At 38.6% G+C, this 18,674-nt stretch overlaps 1 protein-coding gene across 3 annotated transcripts in view; it reads right to left on the bottom strand.

The window, feature by feature from the left end:
- The window catches only part of LOC121314941 (sorting nexin-31-like), a 33,575-nt gene extending 18,792 nt beyond the window's left edge, over window positions 1-14,783 (bottom strand). For all 3 annotated transcript variants that reach the window (XR_005950178.1, XR_005950177.1, XM_041248725.1), the window contains exons 1-6: window positions 14,610-14,783; window positions 14,413-14,487; window positions 13,754-13,868; window positions 12,260-12,321; window positions 2,850-2,960; window positions 295-385 (exon numbers count right to left, since the gene is read on the bottom strand). Coding sequence is in view for 1 of the 3 variants with exons in the window: in XM_041248725.1 (XP_041104659.1) it covers window positions 295-385; window positions 2,850-2,960; window positions 12,260-12,321; window positions 13,754-13,868; window positions 14,413-14,487; window positions 14,610-14,669 (514 nt within the window). In the remaining 2 variants the exon portion in view is untranslated. The remainder of the gene's footprint in view (window positions 1-294; window positions 386-2,849; window positions 2,961-12,259; window positions 12,322-13,753; window positions 13,869-14,412; window positions 14,488-14,609) is intronic.
- Between the last annotated feature and the right edge of the window lie 3,891 nt (window positions 14,784-18,674).

Here is an 18,674-nt window from a genome sequence, read left to right as displayed (position 1 = left end):
TCCTGTATCCTAACAAATTAAAACTTTCAATTAGAACAGTGGCTTTGTGTTGCTACCTAGCAACGTGACCTGAATGCTGTAGATCCTGAACAAATAAATCAGGTTGTTGACAGTTAAGTCTGTGTGAGACATAATCGTGGCTGTAGTCCCTATGTGGCAATGGCACTAATTGGGGAGTGGCCACACCTATGTCCAGCCTACCGGTGCTTATTTTGTTTGAAATTTTTATTTTGAGCCTTGTTCCGTTTGTTTACTCCTATTTTTGTTAATAAACATACAGTATTATACACCTACCAGAATACTGCCCTCCACTGACCCCTTCCACCAGGAACAGATTGAAATATCCTAGCATGTGCCTGGGCAACTCCATCTTACAAAACACAATCTAGAAAGAAGAATTCAGAAATTAGGATAGTATTTATTTGTATTTCAGAAACAGCGGTTGTAGCTGATACAAAGATTCCATAAATCATCCACTTGCTATATTAGCCTCAAATGTGCAATTTAAAAGAAATTCATAACTGTAGCCAACCTGCATTTTCATTTTAATGATATATGGTATTGCACAAAGTTAAAGAAATGAAATGATGTCACTTCATAGGCCACTTTAGCTCAGCAGTGTGTATGAGGTCGAAGTGTGTTCCTGACTGCACAGCATTTCAATTAACAGGGGAAGCAGGTGGTTTGTTATGAAATGACCCATGCAGGCAAGACCACCTTAAAGAAAGGCTTGCAAGTGCAGCAGCAGATATCATGTGTCTAAAATGGAAACACATATGCTACAACATTTTCAAAACTAAACATTTGAAACCTACAGTGAATAGAGCTCTGTATCACAAGCATCGCGTGTTCTAAACTACACACACTGGGATGACTGATGGAGGAATAATCGTATGCATCACATTACAAAAAGAACTTCACATTCGTAATCCAAGGCTGTATTTGTTTGTTGATATGTTCAGTTAAATGATAAGTTGTAAGTGTGAGCTGGTATCATTGGTCTTTCAACAGGGGTAAAGCTAGAACAGGTTCCAGGTTCCCTATGCATGCTGGTAACAAGATTAAAAATAAATACATAAATAAAAAATAAATCACATACTTCCAAGGTTACACAAAGGCATACAGTACAACTGCATGTTTTTTTTTTTTTTTTTTTTTTTTTACAGGTAAATTATGTGTTACATAAATAACGAACATTTACCTTGAACATATCCAAACATGTTTTGCCAACCTGATAATTGTTACAACAGTGTGAATGTGAGAATGAAACAATATTCTTCCCTTTGTACAGCTGGGAGTTGTCCCAATCTACATGGCAGTTTGATATAGATGTAAGGGCAGACTTTGCACAATCAATGTGTTGTCATTATGTGCGGAATTTTACACTGTCTTCATGTTCTATCATTTAAGTGTTAGCTCAAGAGAGACAAAATTAACTGTAATGAGTTCACAGAACAAGTGACAAAAAAAACCCCAAATCAAGAGACACCTTTTCAGTGCCAGATTACCATATCATGAAAATCCATTCCTAAAGATAAAACGAGGGAAATTGTTACTTTGCCTCCATTAACTCACATTATTATCTTATAGTTATTATTCAATGATCCAATTAGCACCAACTCTGGAATATGAATGCAACGCTCAGCCCATTTGGGTTTTACCATGGTCCTCAAGCAATTAAAAGTATTCATTGATTAAACTGGAACACTGATCAACCTAAAAGGAAAAAAAAACCCAAAGCAGTCCAATGGATTTACTGTATGGTATATACATGTTAGAGGAAAGCATATCTGCCTCAGGAAAATACTTTAAACTCTGCATTCATGGCAGACATTCTTTGTTGAGGGAAACACTCCTTACAGATTCACAAAGATGGGGATTTCTCATGACAGCAGCAAACCTGGACAGGGGCCAGCCAAGTAACAAGGTATGTTGGTGTTGCAGCTGAACTGATATGGCAACAAATCCAGCTTCCTGTACAAACGTCATATTGCGACATGCCTCTGTGTAAATAAAAAGGCCCTCTTTTAAAACAGACAGTAGCGAGCAGCAATATAAGCAAGCTGTAGCTTTTCTCAAATGACTTTTCACAGTTCAGTGCTCGTGAAGTGAATTTCTGGGGAAGCCGCAATACCTCAGTTTATTAAATAACCCAACAAGTGTGCATTACTTTTTTTTTTAATCCATAACATATATAGCAAGTAGTGAGAATGTTTTAATGTAACTGGATCTTTAATGGGAAACTTGGTATAGGCTTTACCTTAACTGACATATTTCTTCTTGTTGTATAGATTCCCTTTATATAATTTTTCATTTCAGACATAACCTTCCAGTGACTTTTTCTTACTCAAGAGTTTAAAGAATCCCTGTGGCTTAACAGAGGTCTCAGAATGACGTCTAAACTCAAAGCACATCAGGTGCACCAGAGTGTAACCACTAACCTGCCCTAAATTTAGCCTGTCTCCACCGAAATTAAAACAGTCTTTGACAATATGAATCACTGTTAAGCCACAAACACAGAGTTCTTGAAATTCCAGCTTATGACACAAAGACTGCCACTCCTGTTCCCAACATCACTTATGACAGATGCTTAAAGAACACTTTGAAATAAACAAATATGTCAACATACATCATCCCCCAAAATTTGAGCACGATGGAAATGTTGGTAAGTATGACATACAGACGGATGGATGACGGACAGACCCTCCCCAGTCCCAGAATCTCAATGTCTTAATGACTTAGTAATGTTACTACCCAGATTTATGACAATAGAATAAGCAGTTATACAGGTATTTGATCAATAATCAATACAACTAAGCAATAGAATGAAGTTATGTTTTTATCCTTACCTCCAGAACTCGTTCAGCTGGGTCAGATGACTGAATATCTGCCGTAACCTTATCCCCATCTGGCAGTAAAACTTCTAGGACACAATTTTGTATAGGAATCTTGAATGTTTCCTGTAAAAAAAAAATAATAAAAAAATTATATATATACAGCTCTGGAAAAAATTAAGAGACCACTGCAAAATTGTCAGTTTCTCTGGTTTTACTATTTATAGGTATGTATTTGGGTAAAATGAACATTTTTGTTTTATTCTATAAACTACTGACAACATTTCTCCCAAATTCCAAATAAAAATATTGCTATTTAGAGCATTTATTTGCAGAAAATGACAACTGGTCAAAATAACAAAAAAGATGCAGTGTTGTCAGACCTCGAATAATGCAAAGAAAATAAGTTCATATCCATTTTTAAACAACACAATACTAATGTTTGAACTTAGGAAGAGTTCAGAAATCAATATTTGGTGGAATAACCCTGATTTTCAATCACAGCTTTCATGCGTCTTGGCATGCTCTCCACCAGTCTTTCACATTGATGTTGGGTCACTTTATGCCACTCCTGGCGCAAAAATTCAAGCAGCTCGGCTTTGTTTGATGGCTTGTGACCATCCATCTTCCTCTTGATCACATTCCAGAGGTTTTCAATGGGGTTCAGGTCTGAAGATTGGGCTGGCCATGACAGGGTCTTGATCTGGTGGTCCTCCATCCACACCTTGATTGATCTGGCTGTGTTGCATGGAGCATTGTCCTGCTGGAAAAACCAATCCTCAGAGTTGGGAAACATTGTCAGAGCAGAAGGAAGCAAGTTTTCTTCCAGGACAACCTTGTACTTGGCTTGATTCATGCGTCCTTCACAAAGACAAATCTGCCCGATTCCAGCCTTGCTGAAGCACCCCCAGATGAGTCCAATTTTTAGCTTTGCCCAACACCTGGTCGTCTAATGGTTAGACGGAGACCTGGAGAGGCCTACAAGCCACAGTGTCTCGCACCCACTGTGAAATGTGGTGGAGGATCGGTGATGATCTGGGGATGCTTCAGCAAGGCTGGAATCAGGCAGATTTGTCTTTGTGAATGGCTTGATTCATGCGCCCAGTACAAGGTTGTCCTGGTAGAAAACTTGCTTCCTTCTGCTCTGACAATGTTCCCCAACTCTGAGGATTGGTTTTTCCAGCAGGACAATGCTCCATGCAACACAGCCAAAAAAAACTGCAAAAAAATAATAAAGAAATGGGAAGAAGAAGCAGGAAAGGAAAGCGGCAGCAACGACTGCAGGAGGAGGACACAGAGGAGTTCCGACTGAAGGCTAGGAACCCAGGGCGATACAACCAGCCGTCGCCGGTGTGCCCCCTCTGCGAACAGGGGCATCGCTTTTCAAGCTGTCCCTTCCGCAGTTATGAAGAGGAGGAACTACAGCCCAGGAGGGAGGAGACAGAGCCTTTCCCGTCCTCTGAGGAGATGCTGGACTGGGTGTCGGACCCGGAGTGGAGCGGGGAGGACCTCCCACTGGTTGCTGACCTGCTGTGGGCCAGAGATGGGGAATGTTGGGAACGCTGGGAACAACATTTCTACCCAGTGCCCTTCGTGAACCCGGCAGCCGTGGTGATCAACTACTTGGCTGCCGATATGGGACTGCCCCAGCAGGTTGCATTCCAAGTGGGAGGAGCCACGCCTACCTGCATCCTCATTGGGCTGAAGGGAGATTACTTGCAGCTCCCATCTCCACCAGCAGAGGAAGAATACCTGCTGGTTTCACCTACAGAGCCAGAGGGAGAGGTCCCACCGCTTTCTCCAGAGCAGGAGGGAGAGCCGTGCCAGTCCCCTGCAAGTGAGGGAGAGCCGCGCCAGTCCCTTGCAAGTGAAGGAGAGCCGCGCCAGTCCCCTGTAACAAGGGTAGACTACATGCCGCTCCCACCTCTGTCGCCAGGAGACTACACGCCACTCCCACCTCCATCGCCAGGAGACTACACCCCGCTCCCAACTCTGTCGCCAGGAGACCATATGCCTCCACCACCTCCATCGTCTGCCTCTGCCTCTGCCTCTGCCTCCGCCACTTCCACCGCCAGCAGCAGAGCAGCAGGAGCCTGCTGGGTCCCTTTCCACCAGCAGAGGGTGCATGCCTGCTGGTATCACTTCCCCCACCATCACGAGGAGAGGAGGTGGAGCTGCCTCTGCCTCCATCACCATCAGGGGGAGAGGAGCAGGAGCTGCCTCTCCCTTCACCAGAAGGACCAGGACTAGATGCTGGCACTCCTCGGCAGCCCTTGCATAGGCTGCTGAGGGAAGCACAGGGAAGAACCGCCCGGCCGCAGTGGCAGAGAAGAGGGCCAAAACCACAACCCAGCTTGTCCTGACTCCCTGCCTCGCTTTGCCCAAGGATGCCTGCCTGGCATCGCCTGGGGTTGCCTGCCGCTCCGCATCGCCTGGGGCTGCCGGCACTGCTTCACCAGGGTTCTCCTTCAGCTCTGCTTGGCCGCAGGGGTCAGTGTGGCAGGAGCCCCACCAGAGGGAGCTGCCGGCTAAGAAAAAGGAGGGAGAGGTCAGGAGACCACCTTCACCCGCAGCAATTTTGCTGCAGGAGTTCTGGGGGCTGGAGTCCCCCCAGAGGGAGCTGCCGGATATGAAGGGGGGAGAGGTCAGGAGACCACCTTCCCCCGCAGCAGTTTCGCTGTCGGAGATCTTGGGGGAGGTCTGGAGTCCACCAACCCCAGCAGCTTTTCCGAGAGAGACTTTTGTGATATTGAGGCCATGTGTGCTTTGCACAAGGGGGGTTATATGTGGCAAAGTGCCCCGCCCCTATGTGTATTTTGTGTTGTGTATTAATGTTGGTGTATAGTCGTTGGTACACGGGATAAGAACATGTCTGTGTAACACAAGTGTTTATAATGTATATTTGTATTTAGGCACGAGGATTGCACAGCACTTCACGTGCAAGTAAAAAGTAATAATATGTGAGCACAGGGAATTGCACTTTATTAATTCACGTGCAGTTGTACTGAGACTCCAATTGAATGATTGATTAGCAATCGAGTCTCGGTACAGCTGCATAAAAGCAGCATGTTTTCACTCACTCAGGAGTTTTGGGGAGTGGAGAATGTTTGGGAGTGGAGAATGGGAGAGAGAGAGAGAGAGAGAGAGAGGAGAAGCGTAATTATAAATATCAATTGCTACGAGTGCTGGAAGCACCAGCACCGTACTTGTTTTGTGTAGCGTTCGTCCACCCTGTTTTGTTAGTATCTACTCGTTTTGTTTGTCTATTTATTTTGGCCTCACGTGCCGTGTGCTGTTTTTGTTACAAACCTTTTATTTTCTGTCCGTTTAATTACACCGTGTAACAATTTTTTTTTTTTTTTTTCCTGGGTAGTAAGTGTTATTTCCTAATTGCTTATGCCTCAAAAGTATAGAAAATGGCTATTATTCCCCACAAACTTTGCTTTTGTGACCAGGACAGTGATATTTCAAAATATCACTATTTCCAATGGGAAAACTGGCAAATGTGTGTCTTTTCGTTCACATAAAGTCAGAAAAAAACAACATATGAATCCAAATTAACATGTATTTATACTAAAGTGATACAAAAATGACTACAAAAGATTTAGAAGTGAGTAGTTTTTCGAGATTTACGATTATACTGTATTTAATAGCCATTTTCTATACTTTTTAGGCATAAGCAATTAGGAAATAACACTTACTACCCAGGAACAAAAATTGTGTTACATAGTGTTATTAAACTGTGCATCAGCACCTTCTCCATTCCAAAACCTGTGTTCTGAGTTGGTTCCTGTTTCTGGTCTGACGTCACCCACTGCAGCCGTCTTTGTGACAACATCTTATCCTGTACTTCAGAGACCTATTGTAAGTGACTCTCCATCTAGTCTCCAAGTTGCTTTGGATAAAAGTGTTTGCTAAAGGACTAATTAATAATTAATAATCCCTGATTAATTTATTTGATAGATAGTTCCCTTTTTGTGCCTTTGCCATCATATTGCATAACAATTCATGCAAAGATCTGAATGGAAACTAGATTAAGGCTGACATTTAAGCAGTGTAGCTTTTGCACCATATAACCTATTGTTCATTCTGTATTTTAGCGTGAAATTGACTAATACCTATAATTCATAGTTGGTGAAATGATACTGTGTGTATGATTGAAGAGATTATATAATTATTCTTGACTTGTCAAATAATTATGTTTTGCTTTTTGATGACATTATAATATTTACTTAAAAAATTAGGGCTGTCAATTAATCGCAGTTCTGTTATTAACGTATTAATTTCTTTGGAGATTCATTTACTAAAGCGCATTAATAGTCATTACCTGCGGCACCTTTTTAGTAATATACTCGAGCACATGCAGCAGTGTTGCCAGATCGGAGGTTTTCCTGCATTTCAGCTCTGGGCAATCTGGAGATAAAAGATGGGCAGAGGTTTTTTTAAAGGTACATTTGTAATTTTAGAGGAATTTGTAAAGGCGTTTTTTTCTGTCTGAAATGCAATTGTTTCCTTTATGAAGCTGGCTGATACGCTGTGACAGCATGCCAGTTGGCAGCTGCGGTCTATGATTTCTATAGGGTTTCTCCACACGTTCGATTTACTTGGACTGCCCAGTATAAGATCACTTCATGTGCAGCAGGTATTGGGGACCCTAGGCCCACATAGAGTCTGTGCTGCATAGAATTTGAGTGAGAAACACAGGTGGGGGCCTAATACTTGTTGCACAGGAAATTAATTTAGTTGAAAGAGCAATGTAGACGTTCCAGTCAGTGAATATATACTCTGGAAAATAATCTGTAAAAATTTACAGATTAGTTTTTTTTTGTATATAATATTACTGGAGGTTCAAGGTTTAATAATTATACAAGTACAGTGCATTCCAGTGAATTGCATACATGATAATTGCATATTCCTGTTAACTTTCTGTCACAAAGACGGCTGCAGTGGGTGACGTCAGACCAGAACCAGGAACCAACAAATAAACAACAGAGAGGTGGAGTTTGGTGAAACTGAGCGATTGTTTGCGCTCAGCATTTAATAATGAAACCGACAGAAAATAAAAGGTTGTAAAAGACAAACAAAAAACACAGGACACGGCACTGGCAGCCAAAACAAAGAGAAACAAAAATGAACTACATGGACAAACACGGTGAGCTGCTATTATTATATACGTTATTTTTTTACTTTCTCCTCTCCACATCCGTTCTCCACTCACTGAACACACAACCCCGAGTGAGTGAAAACATGCTGCTTTTATGCAGCTGTACCAAGACTCGATTGCTAATCAATCATTCAATTGGAGTCTCGGTACAACTGCACATGAATTAATAAAGTGCAATTCCCAGTGCTTACATATTATTACATTTTACCTGCACGTGAAGTGCTTTGCAATCCTTGTGCCTAAATACAAATATACATTTTAAACACTCATGTACATACCCCATATTACATCCTGTGTACCAATGACTATACACCAACATTAACACGCAACATACAACACAGAAATACACTGGGGCGGGGCAACATTGCCACACTTTCCTATGAAAATGCACATGCAGTAGATTCCTGTGAAAGCATATCGTGTGCCTCACAGTTTTATGTATTTAACCAGAATAAGGAACATACATTTTCCAAAGAAATGTACTTCACAATTGTATGCAATTATCAGGTAAATAATTAAATTTATTTCACTATATATGTTACTGATAATTGCATATGCTGGTAAGTGCCTAAAAATGTTACAGTAGGCACCTGGGCCATACAATTAACAAGAATCTACTGTAATAGGTCTTAATGTGATGTGCTTCTGATATATTTAAAGTTGAATTTCAGTGCTACTTGCATTGTCTCTTAATGAATTCTGTGTATACTGTACAATTCATCATCTAACTGTCTGTGTTTACAAGAAAAATAGGAACTTGAGCTCTCATACTAAATATGTTTTCCTATTAGTATTAGAGGCAATTCTAAAGGTTTTCTTGCATTCACCTAGAGGTTTTTTTGAGGAGGATCTTGCAACACTGGCATGCAACGCAAGGAGTGCAGTCGGCGTTCGCATAGAAAGTCATAGTCCAGGAGCCAAAACTCAGAAAGCCCTTAGTTTTTGAGTTGGCTGAACCCCCTGCCAGACTATGCTTCTCATTAGAGTAATTTGACTCGTATTACAGGTACTTTTTTAAAAAAATATATATGTGTATATTTACATATCACTGAATAAAAATGTTTTAGTATATTCATCAATTCATCTCAACCTGACAAATACTGTGTCACCAAAAGAAACAATATTCAGGTATAATCATGTACACATGTGTGTGTGTTTACAGATAGTTTTTAACATTGTTTAAATTACATTAGAAGACTGAATGCTCATACTTACAGATTGATATAAAACATTTATGGATTTGTCAGAAAGTGTTCAACAAAATGAAACAGAGCAATGCCTATGATCTGTGTAATGACTACTATCATTTTGTATACTATTATTATTATTATTATTATTATTATTATTATTATTAACAATGAAAAATCGACTCCATTGCAGTTTGTTCAAACAATTTAACAGCAAATACTGGAATTGTTCGGTATAATTCTATGCAAATCAATATAAAACTATAAAGAAGGGGCAATAATAATAATAATAATAACAACAACAACATACAAACAACAATACAATACAAACTCCACTTCTATAGCGCTCTTCGTGTAAGCATTCCAGGGCACTTCACAAAATAAATATAAAAAGCCTGTGTCTCCAATAGCTAATCCTGTTACAAATAAACAGACCCAAACAAATACATTTTCAAAAAGTATTTAAAAGATATGAATCGGGAGCAAGCCCCAAAGACGAGACGCATTATAACTAGTCTTGCTACTTTTCGATATTAATCGGTAAAGCTCGTTAAACGTCGAATTCCCCAAAAATATGAGTTAGACTGAAATAAATGTATATAGGTGAAACGTCGGTAAAACCACTCGCTATTGTTTTTTCCTTACCAAAAACAATAATTTAAGAAATCATCTCTAGTTTGTGTAGTTTTTATACTTGCTGTCTTTGTCCCGTCTCTCTTCCGCTCTGAATGTCTGTGGGTCGCTGTCAATCATCTCAGTGGTCCCTTAGTAGGCTACTCTAGTTTCACTGTCAGTCATTTTATCCTGTTTTGACAGATCTTGTTGGCTGAAGCCGTGCTAGAATACTTTCATTCGTCTAAATAACTGTAAATGGTCAAGACCTGCACCAACTGTGCATATTCATTTGCCAGCTACAGCGCCTGTCATTCTAAGCGCCAACGGTGAAATTAGCAGCTAAGGTGTAGGTAAGCTTTTACTATAAATATATGACAGTTACTAGTTTGATTTGAAAATGGGGCGTAAGAGGAGAACACTTAGAGTATTGCGCACAATACCCTGCCCGACGACTGATGTCTCCGCGGCAGGACGAATCAAGCCCCTTCTGCCTTGCCTTCCACTGACTCTGAGTCCAGCTGTGCTGAAGCAGGAGAGGGGCGGAGCTCCTACTCCGAATAATAAGTGCAAATTACTTCTGTTCAACTATGTAATGTTAATTCTGTGCATATTATTTTTACTAGTAAATTTATGCTATACATTTATACATAAATTAATATTTGAGACATTTTTGTTTTTAATTTGTGTAGGATCTTTATCTTTACAAGGTATAGCTCCGCTGTGACCAAACGTTATTTCAATTATAATGTTGGTAACCATGGTTTTGTTGCATGTTGAATATGATAAAGGGGTTTCGCTAAATGAGACATTTCTCAATGGAATAAAAAGTCTGTGTTTTTTTTTTTTTTTTTTTTTTTTAAGCATGTCAATTTCACCCATTCTCTGCTTGAATTGAAAAATAAAGATAAAAAAATATAAATTATTTCTAAAATAAATGGCGATATTAATCATCGATTTCACAAAAAAATAAAAATCAAATAGTAGCAAGCCTAATTATAACTAAATGCCCTGGCTCCGACACAGTTAGGCACTGTCAGAAGATCAGCATTTTCCAAACTATCAGGGACATATAGGGTCTTGAAGATAAGAAGGTCCAAGACCATGCAAGGCCTTATAGGTAATAGGTATAGGAAGAACTTTATAATAATAATAATATTTTTTTTAATTATGTCAGTAAAACAAATATAGTGTCACTAACAAAAAGGCCACTGCAAGTCTGTATGTCAGTAAAAACATAACTGCTAGGTTGGCAACCATGTTGTTTAGTACAACATTATTTATTTGTATGTCTTTTGTACACAGCAGTAAACTATGTACACAAGAAGAGTGACTAGCAACTAGAAAGCATGTTTTCGTAAAGTTGAATTTGGGACAATGAAGGCAAAATAATTCCAAAAGCAAGTGAGAGAACACACCATTAAACAACAGTAAAGGCTTGGGTTTAAGAAAAGAACTCTGACACCGGTGACTGGGGAAAGGAAATTTCTCTTTTGTTCTGTCAAACACCTCCTTGTTGTTGAAGAATATATATAAAAAAAACAAAAAACCTGCTACGCAGAAACATTAGTGTTGCACAATGCAGGAACTGACTTTCCTTTACAGTAATGAACAGGTTTAGCTGTTTTTTTTTTTTTTTTTTTTTTTTTTGTCAGGATCAGTGGAGGACAGGAATGTGAAGATTGGGTATACTGACAGAGCATTCCAATCTCTCAAATAATCAAGAAAACTCCTGGGCAGATGTTATAAGCGAGCAAACACAGACTGTTGCTTCACTTCTCGTAAGAAGATGTTTTTGAAACTCTATTAAAGGCTGTCAAATTTGGCACAGTTGCGTGGTATATAAGGTATGTATTTTGTTTTGTGTTTAAAACACCTATACATCTGTAATAATATAATAGTGATATAGCACTGCTTACTGAAAAGCCAGCTCCATTAGCTGCAGTTGTTATCACTGAGCACATCATTAAATACAGTGATTCACAATATTCACATGGTCAAAACCCCTTGCCAAGGTAAACTGCTAATGTATTTGCTTAGATGTTGCCATGGTAAAGCAGAGAATTTGTTTGACAAATTCGTTCCAGCCAAATTGGCTGACGAGGACAATTTAAAACATAAGTCACAAAACCAATATGACATCTTAGTGAATGCTTAAGTCCAGTTCAAATTAAATCACCAGGGATGTTTGTCCATTGCTGCATTAAATGAAAACAAAACTGTTATCAATTCTATCAATTGATAAAGCCACACTGACATCATACTACAGATATATACTACAAAGCACCAGTGGCACACCGAAAACTAAAAAAACAATCACTTCTAGCTTTAGCCAAAAAAAAGTAAATTGCTATTTATTTAGTTATATACATTTTGTATTTACCATAATGAATACATAGGACTAATTTGCAAACATTTATCATTTTTAAATTAACATTCTAGTCAAAATATAATTTGCTTACCTGTTGCATTTTTCTTAAAAACGTATATACGTCATGAGTTGAAATGCTTGAGTTGGCACTGACTGAAAGGAAAACAAATAAAGACTTTACCATAATTCACCACCATTACACATATGGGTCATTCTATATATATATATATATATATATATATATATATATATATATATATATATATATATATATATATATATAGTACCAGTCAAAAGTTTGAGTACACCTGCTTGAAACCAGGTTTTTCATGATTATCTGTGCTTTTAACTGTATAAACTTGTCTATAAACACTTAATATTTCATTATATGATATGTGTACTTATATAAGCTGATAATCATAAGTGAATTGCATTGAAAAATTGAATTTTTAAGTGAAAATATAAATCTTGTCAATTTCAATGAAATGGTCACCCAAAGCAAGGGGATTTCAGTCTGAAGCCCAAGTCTGTTAAAAGTCTGAAATGTGTTTAACACGGTGTTAGAACACTGGCCTAAGTATAAAAGTGTCTTCGTTAGATGTTCTCTGAGTTAACTAGCATGTTACCTAATTAACCTTTTGTCACCAATTACTGTTAACAGGTGAGGGTCCATGATCACTATAAATATAGGTAGCATAGGCACAAGTTTGTCATTCCTGAATGTAAGGGAGCAGAAAATGGCAAACTACACTCAGTTAAGCAAAGAAAAAAAAAAGTCTGTAATTACTTTAAGAAATGAAGGTCAATCTTTAAGACAAATTGCAAGAACTTTGCAAGTGTCTGTAACTGCTGTGGCCAAGACCATCAAATGATTTGAAGAAACTGGCACTCATGAGGACCGAACAAGGTCAGGCAGGCCAAGGGTGACCTCAGAATCAGAGAACAAGTTAATTCGAGTCACAAGTCTGCGAAACCGGCAATTAAGTGCCCCTGAAATACAAGTTCAGCTAAATGTTACTAGAAGTACAGATGTTTCAACATCAACTGTTCAGAGGAGATTGCGTGAAGCAGATGCAGAGAGGGTGAGCGCATGAGTTCTGCATGTGTGGTTCCCACTGTCAAGCATGGAGGAGGCAGTGTCATGGTCTGGGGTTGCTTTGCTGGTGACAGAGTTGGTGATCTTTACCAAGTCCATGGCAAGCTCAACCAGCATGGCTATCATAGCATACTTCAGAGGCATGCCATTCCATCAGGATTACAGCTAGTTGGGCAGTCCTTCATTCTTCAGCAAGAGAATGACCTGAAACACACCTCAAAGTTGTGCAAGAACTATCTGGCGAAGAAAGGAAATGAAGGACAACTCAATTTAATGATCTGGCCTGCCCAGTCTCCAGACCTCAATCCCACAGAACTTGTATGGGACGAACTGGACAGAAGAGTCAAAGCAATGCTTAACCCCAATGAGGTGCCCCCAAAGAGTACTTAAACAGCAATTGTAATAATAAGAATAACAGACAATATATATTGTGAACAAAATGTAATCGATTTGATCAAGTCAATTTGTGAAGCAATGTAATGGACCCACCTTTCTGAAGGTACTGCTCCAGTAGGAGTCTTCGTTCATCTTCCATAGTCTCAGTCATGGAGAGGTAATAATTAGGGGGAAAGGGTGGAAGGCAGTCCCCAAAGATTCTTCTCAGCTAAAACATCATTGCAATGAAAATCAACAATACAAGATGAAGTGTCTCACTCTGTCATCAACATAGTTCTGGTCAGTTACTTTGCTAGAGTTTCTAGTAGAAATATATTATCTCTCATATATATATATATATATATATATATATATATATATATATATATATATATATATATATATACACATACATACTAATTATATATATATATATATATATATATATATATATATATATATATATATATATATATATATACATACATACACACACACACACGCATACATACATAACAACATTGCTGTTATTCATATTGATAAAAATTGCAAAATATTAAAATGATGTACATGTTTGCTTTATTCAAATACCATTTTATACTGTATTTCAATTAAGGAAAGTGTAAAGAACAGAACACTTCTAAATTCATGGGAATAGCACTAATACAATGCTATCTAGAAATAGATGTCAAACACGTTTCAATTTATGGGATTAGAAAGTTAGAAAATAAAGGGAAAAAAATAAAATGTAATTTGTAATTTTTGTTTTTTACCTCTTCATCCCACTTGTACATGTCGCTGTATTTCACTTTACAGTAGAGTAACCCGTCCAAGTAAACATGATACACCTGCAATACATTTAACATGCATATATCGTGAATCTGACACTGGAAAACAACTCTGATTTTTTTTTTTTTAATACGCTATATATAAACGTAATAAATAAATAAATAAATAATAAAATACTTACCGCAAACCGCCCACCGAGCATATCTATTTGTTCTTCTACAACAGGTATGTTGAAGTGCATTGTTACTTTTTTTTACTTTAATATTCTAAGTTTGTGTTATATTGAAACAATACAATCTGGCACGCCACCATACCATACCAGACAAATGTACGGCAAAGGGAAGCCTTGTGCTCCTCCCACTCAAGACAGGTGCGCACAATCCTGTGACGAAACAGGAACAAAACTAATAAAAACTGGTCGTACTGGAAAATCATTCCGAATACATTACGTTTTATTTTGATGAAATGTGTCATTTGATTTCATCAAAGTTGATTTAACGTGTTGCTTGGCTGTTTCCCAGTAGGAAGTATGGTTGTATGTCTGTACATCGTCGACGTTGCAACATTTGGGTCTCTTCCCTAAAGGCCCTTAATAATGCGAAACTTATTTAACCCGTGAAGTGCCATTTTCCTCGTTTGAGGACTACTTTGTAATTTTTTGGCGTACTTTTAACTAGTATCTACTTCTCAAAATAGTAGTGGTCTGTGAACCATGTAGGCAGAAGCATGAAGTACCTTATCAAAAACTTGTCCCACACATTGTTTTCCCTCAGTAACCCAGACGAGAGGGGTGCAGGGGACAGCTTGACCATAATCCTCGTATTTCTTGGGCAATCTGGAGTGTGTGCTATGGAGAGAAGGCTCAGATTCACTTCGATCCAAGGTAGATTCCAAATTAAGGCGAAGTTCCAGCGGACACACTTAAGACACGGTGGTATCCCCTGAAGCCCAGGATTTCTGGTAGTCTTTCACTCTGTGCTGTTGCATCTTCGTTGTGTGCTTGTTTACAATGCTGCAGCTCTGCTTTTCTGCGTTGGGTTAAATCTGGATCTTTCAGCTGCCACTCCGAAAACATGTAAGTAGCGGGCTGTTGAGATTTACAGGATGCGGAGACTGAATAGCTGATGATGAGACTAACAGGATGTGGAGAGCTGAAGAACAGCGACAACAGCCAAGGAGACCCAGAACTAATGAGAACTAAGGAACAAACTTGAGACTTGGCTATAGCACTTGCCCAAAACAGTGTGCTTTGGATTTTCTTTTCTTTGATTATCTTGTCAAAGTCAGAGCAGCACTACGCTGCGCAGCTGTACCACTGGCTGTAGGGCAAAATACTTTGCTGCATTCGAGAGCCTGACACACCTAGTGTGAGTCTGCCTTCATTTCCCACGCAACAATATTATATTTTTATGTTTTTGCAGATTTTTTATTTTTTTTTTAGGATTTTACTTTGTAGTAACAGTTGTGGTTACAATACATTTACTTATTTATGTGAAAATACGACAAATGCAAGATGTCCCAACTGGTGTAAGTAAGCAGTATTGCAAACAAATTATCAACTATTAAATCTTACTGTTCTCACAGCGACCCCTAGTGGTTGAATCTTTTTCGATAGTTACACTTTCCAGCTCATTTTACTGATGAGCAGTGGAAGTCCTAATCATTAACACATGCCATGGTCTTTTCAACAAATCAAAAGTTTTTGTTTTTGTTTTTGTTATTTTAAATGGATACCAATAGATTATGTTTTTACACAGATGTACACACGAGATAATTATGGAAAAATCCAAAACACGTTCTCTTTTTTTTTTTTTTTTTTATATTGTGGGTTGAGGGACTAATTGCCCCAAGGGGACAAAACAATCTTTAAATTGGTCATCCAATGACCACCTAAAAAGGGGGGCAAACAGAATGGCCACTTTCAGCCTACTCCTGGATTATTCCAATTTTCACATCAATGTCAACTTGTAACCTAACCCAAAGAAACACCAATTAAAAGCTTTTAATTTTTTGTAGCCTGAATTTTTCACCTTTACATGCCCCTTGCCTCACTTTGACGATGATTGGACAGCTTACCTCATTTTCTTGTTTAAATATCACGATTTAGGATAAGTTAAATGCAGATGTTTGTGTACATACTTGTCTAAAAAAAAAAAAATCTAATTACCAAAGCCCAGTCCAAAAGGAAACACATGTTTATTCATCATTAGTGGCAGATTGACACCATCAGTGAGTGTATCAGGGTGAAAAGGGCAGTTAGTTCCCCACCCCCCCACCACCACCACCGTTAATACGGATTTCTGTGAAATCTGCCATTGCCATGTAATATATAGTTTCCCTGTGAAGGTTCCAAGCAAATTTAAATTTCTGAAAGAGTAGTGTAAATCTGCTTCCACAAGCATGGGCATATTTAGCGTGAGAAAAAAAACGTCCATACGGTTCATTTCCCTAGGATGGCCTTACACAAACCACTCACCTCTTTCGGGGCTAATGATTTAGTAGGACACCCTCCTGCGGCAAATAAAAACTGCATACCATGAACTATCATTTTGTATCCTCTATTTTAACCCTTAAATAAATACAGCAAACGATTGCCTGTTGACACACTCCATGCATTTAGGAACCTGGCAGCCGGTTTAGTTTGACTCCAGTAAATGGCTGAACACAGTGCATCGTGCAGTTCCAGGCACTTTCTTTACAATGACTTCAGTGAAAAACGTCAGATCCAAAGACCGTGAATACTTGAGCTAAAGATCACTCTCCTGTAAGAGGGGTGCATTTTACATCTTATTTACATCAGCTCATTCACTGGTGGTAAAAAACAGAATGTCTTTAAAAAAAAGAATGAAAGAAGTAATTTACAAACCGCTAACCAAGATCATGCAGCAGTCTCTTGACACAGGGGTGGTACCGACAGACTGGAAAATTGCAAACGTAATACCGATCCACAAAAAGGGAAACAAAACTGAACCAAGTAACTACAGACCAGTAAGCCTGACTTCTATTATATGCAAACTTATGGAAACTATAATGAGATCCAAAATGGAAAATTACCTATATGGTAACAGGGTCATGGGAGACAGTCAACATGGTTTTAGGAAAGGGAGATCGTATGTAACTAACTTGCTTGATTTTTTTGAGGATGCAACATCGTTAATGGATAATTGCAAAGCATATAACATGGTTTATTGAGATTTCCAGAAAGCTTTTGACAAAGTCCCACACAAAAGATTAACTCTCAAACTGAACGCAGTTGGGATTCAAGGAAACACATGTACATTGATTAGGGAATGGTTAACATGTAGAAAACAGAAAGTACTGATTACAGGAAAAACCTCAGAATGGAGTGTAGTAACCAGTGGTGTACCACAGGGATCAGTATTAGGTTAGTAGTATCAGTATATGTTGCTATTCCTAATCTACATTAATGATTTAGAGTCTGGTATAGTAAGCAAACTTGTTAAATTTGCAGAGGACACAAAAATAGGAGGAGTGGCAAACACTGTTGCAGCAGCAAAAGTCATTCAAAATGATCTAGACAAGATTCAGAACTGGGCAGACACATGGCAAATGACATTTAATGGAGAAAAGTTACTGCACGCAGGAAATAAAAATGTACATTATAAATATCATATGGGAGATACTGAAATTGGAGAAGGAATCTATGAGACCTAGGAGTTTTTGTTGACTCAGAAATGTCTTCAGCTAGACAATGTGGGGAAGCTATAAAAAAGGCTAACAAGATGCTCAGATACATTGTGAAAAGTGTTGAATTTAAATCAAGGGAAGTAATGTTAAAACTGTACAATGCACTAGTAAGACCTCATCTAGAATACTGTGTTCAGTTCTGGTTACCTCACTATAAAAAAGATATTGCTGCTCTAGGAAGAGTGCAAAGAAGAGCGACCAGAATTATTCCAGGCTTAAAAGGCATGTCATATGCAGACAGGCTAAAAGAATTGAATCTGTTCAGTCTTGAACAAAGAAGACTACGTGGCGACCTAATTCAAGCATTCAAAATTCTAAAAGGTATTGACAATGTCAACCGAAGGAACTTTTTCAACCTGAAAAAAGAAACAAGGACCAGGGGTCACAAATGGAGATTAGACAAAGGGGCATTCAGAACAGAAAATAGAAGGCACTTTTTTACACAGAGAATAGTGAGGGTCTGGAATCAACTCCCCAGTAATGTTGTTGAAGCTGACACCCTGGGATCCTTCAAGACGTTCCTTGATGAGATTCTGTG

Source organism: Polyodon spathula, chromosome 4, assembly GCF_017654505.1.
Source record: "Polyodon spathula isolate WHYD16114869_AA chromosome 4, ASM1765450v1, whole genome shotgun sequence".
Lineage (NCBI taxonomy): Eukaryota > Metazoa > Chordata > Actinopteri > Acipenseriformes > Polyodontidae > Polyodon > Polyodon spathula.
This window is presented reverse-complemented; position numbering and strand designations above follow the sequence as displayed.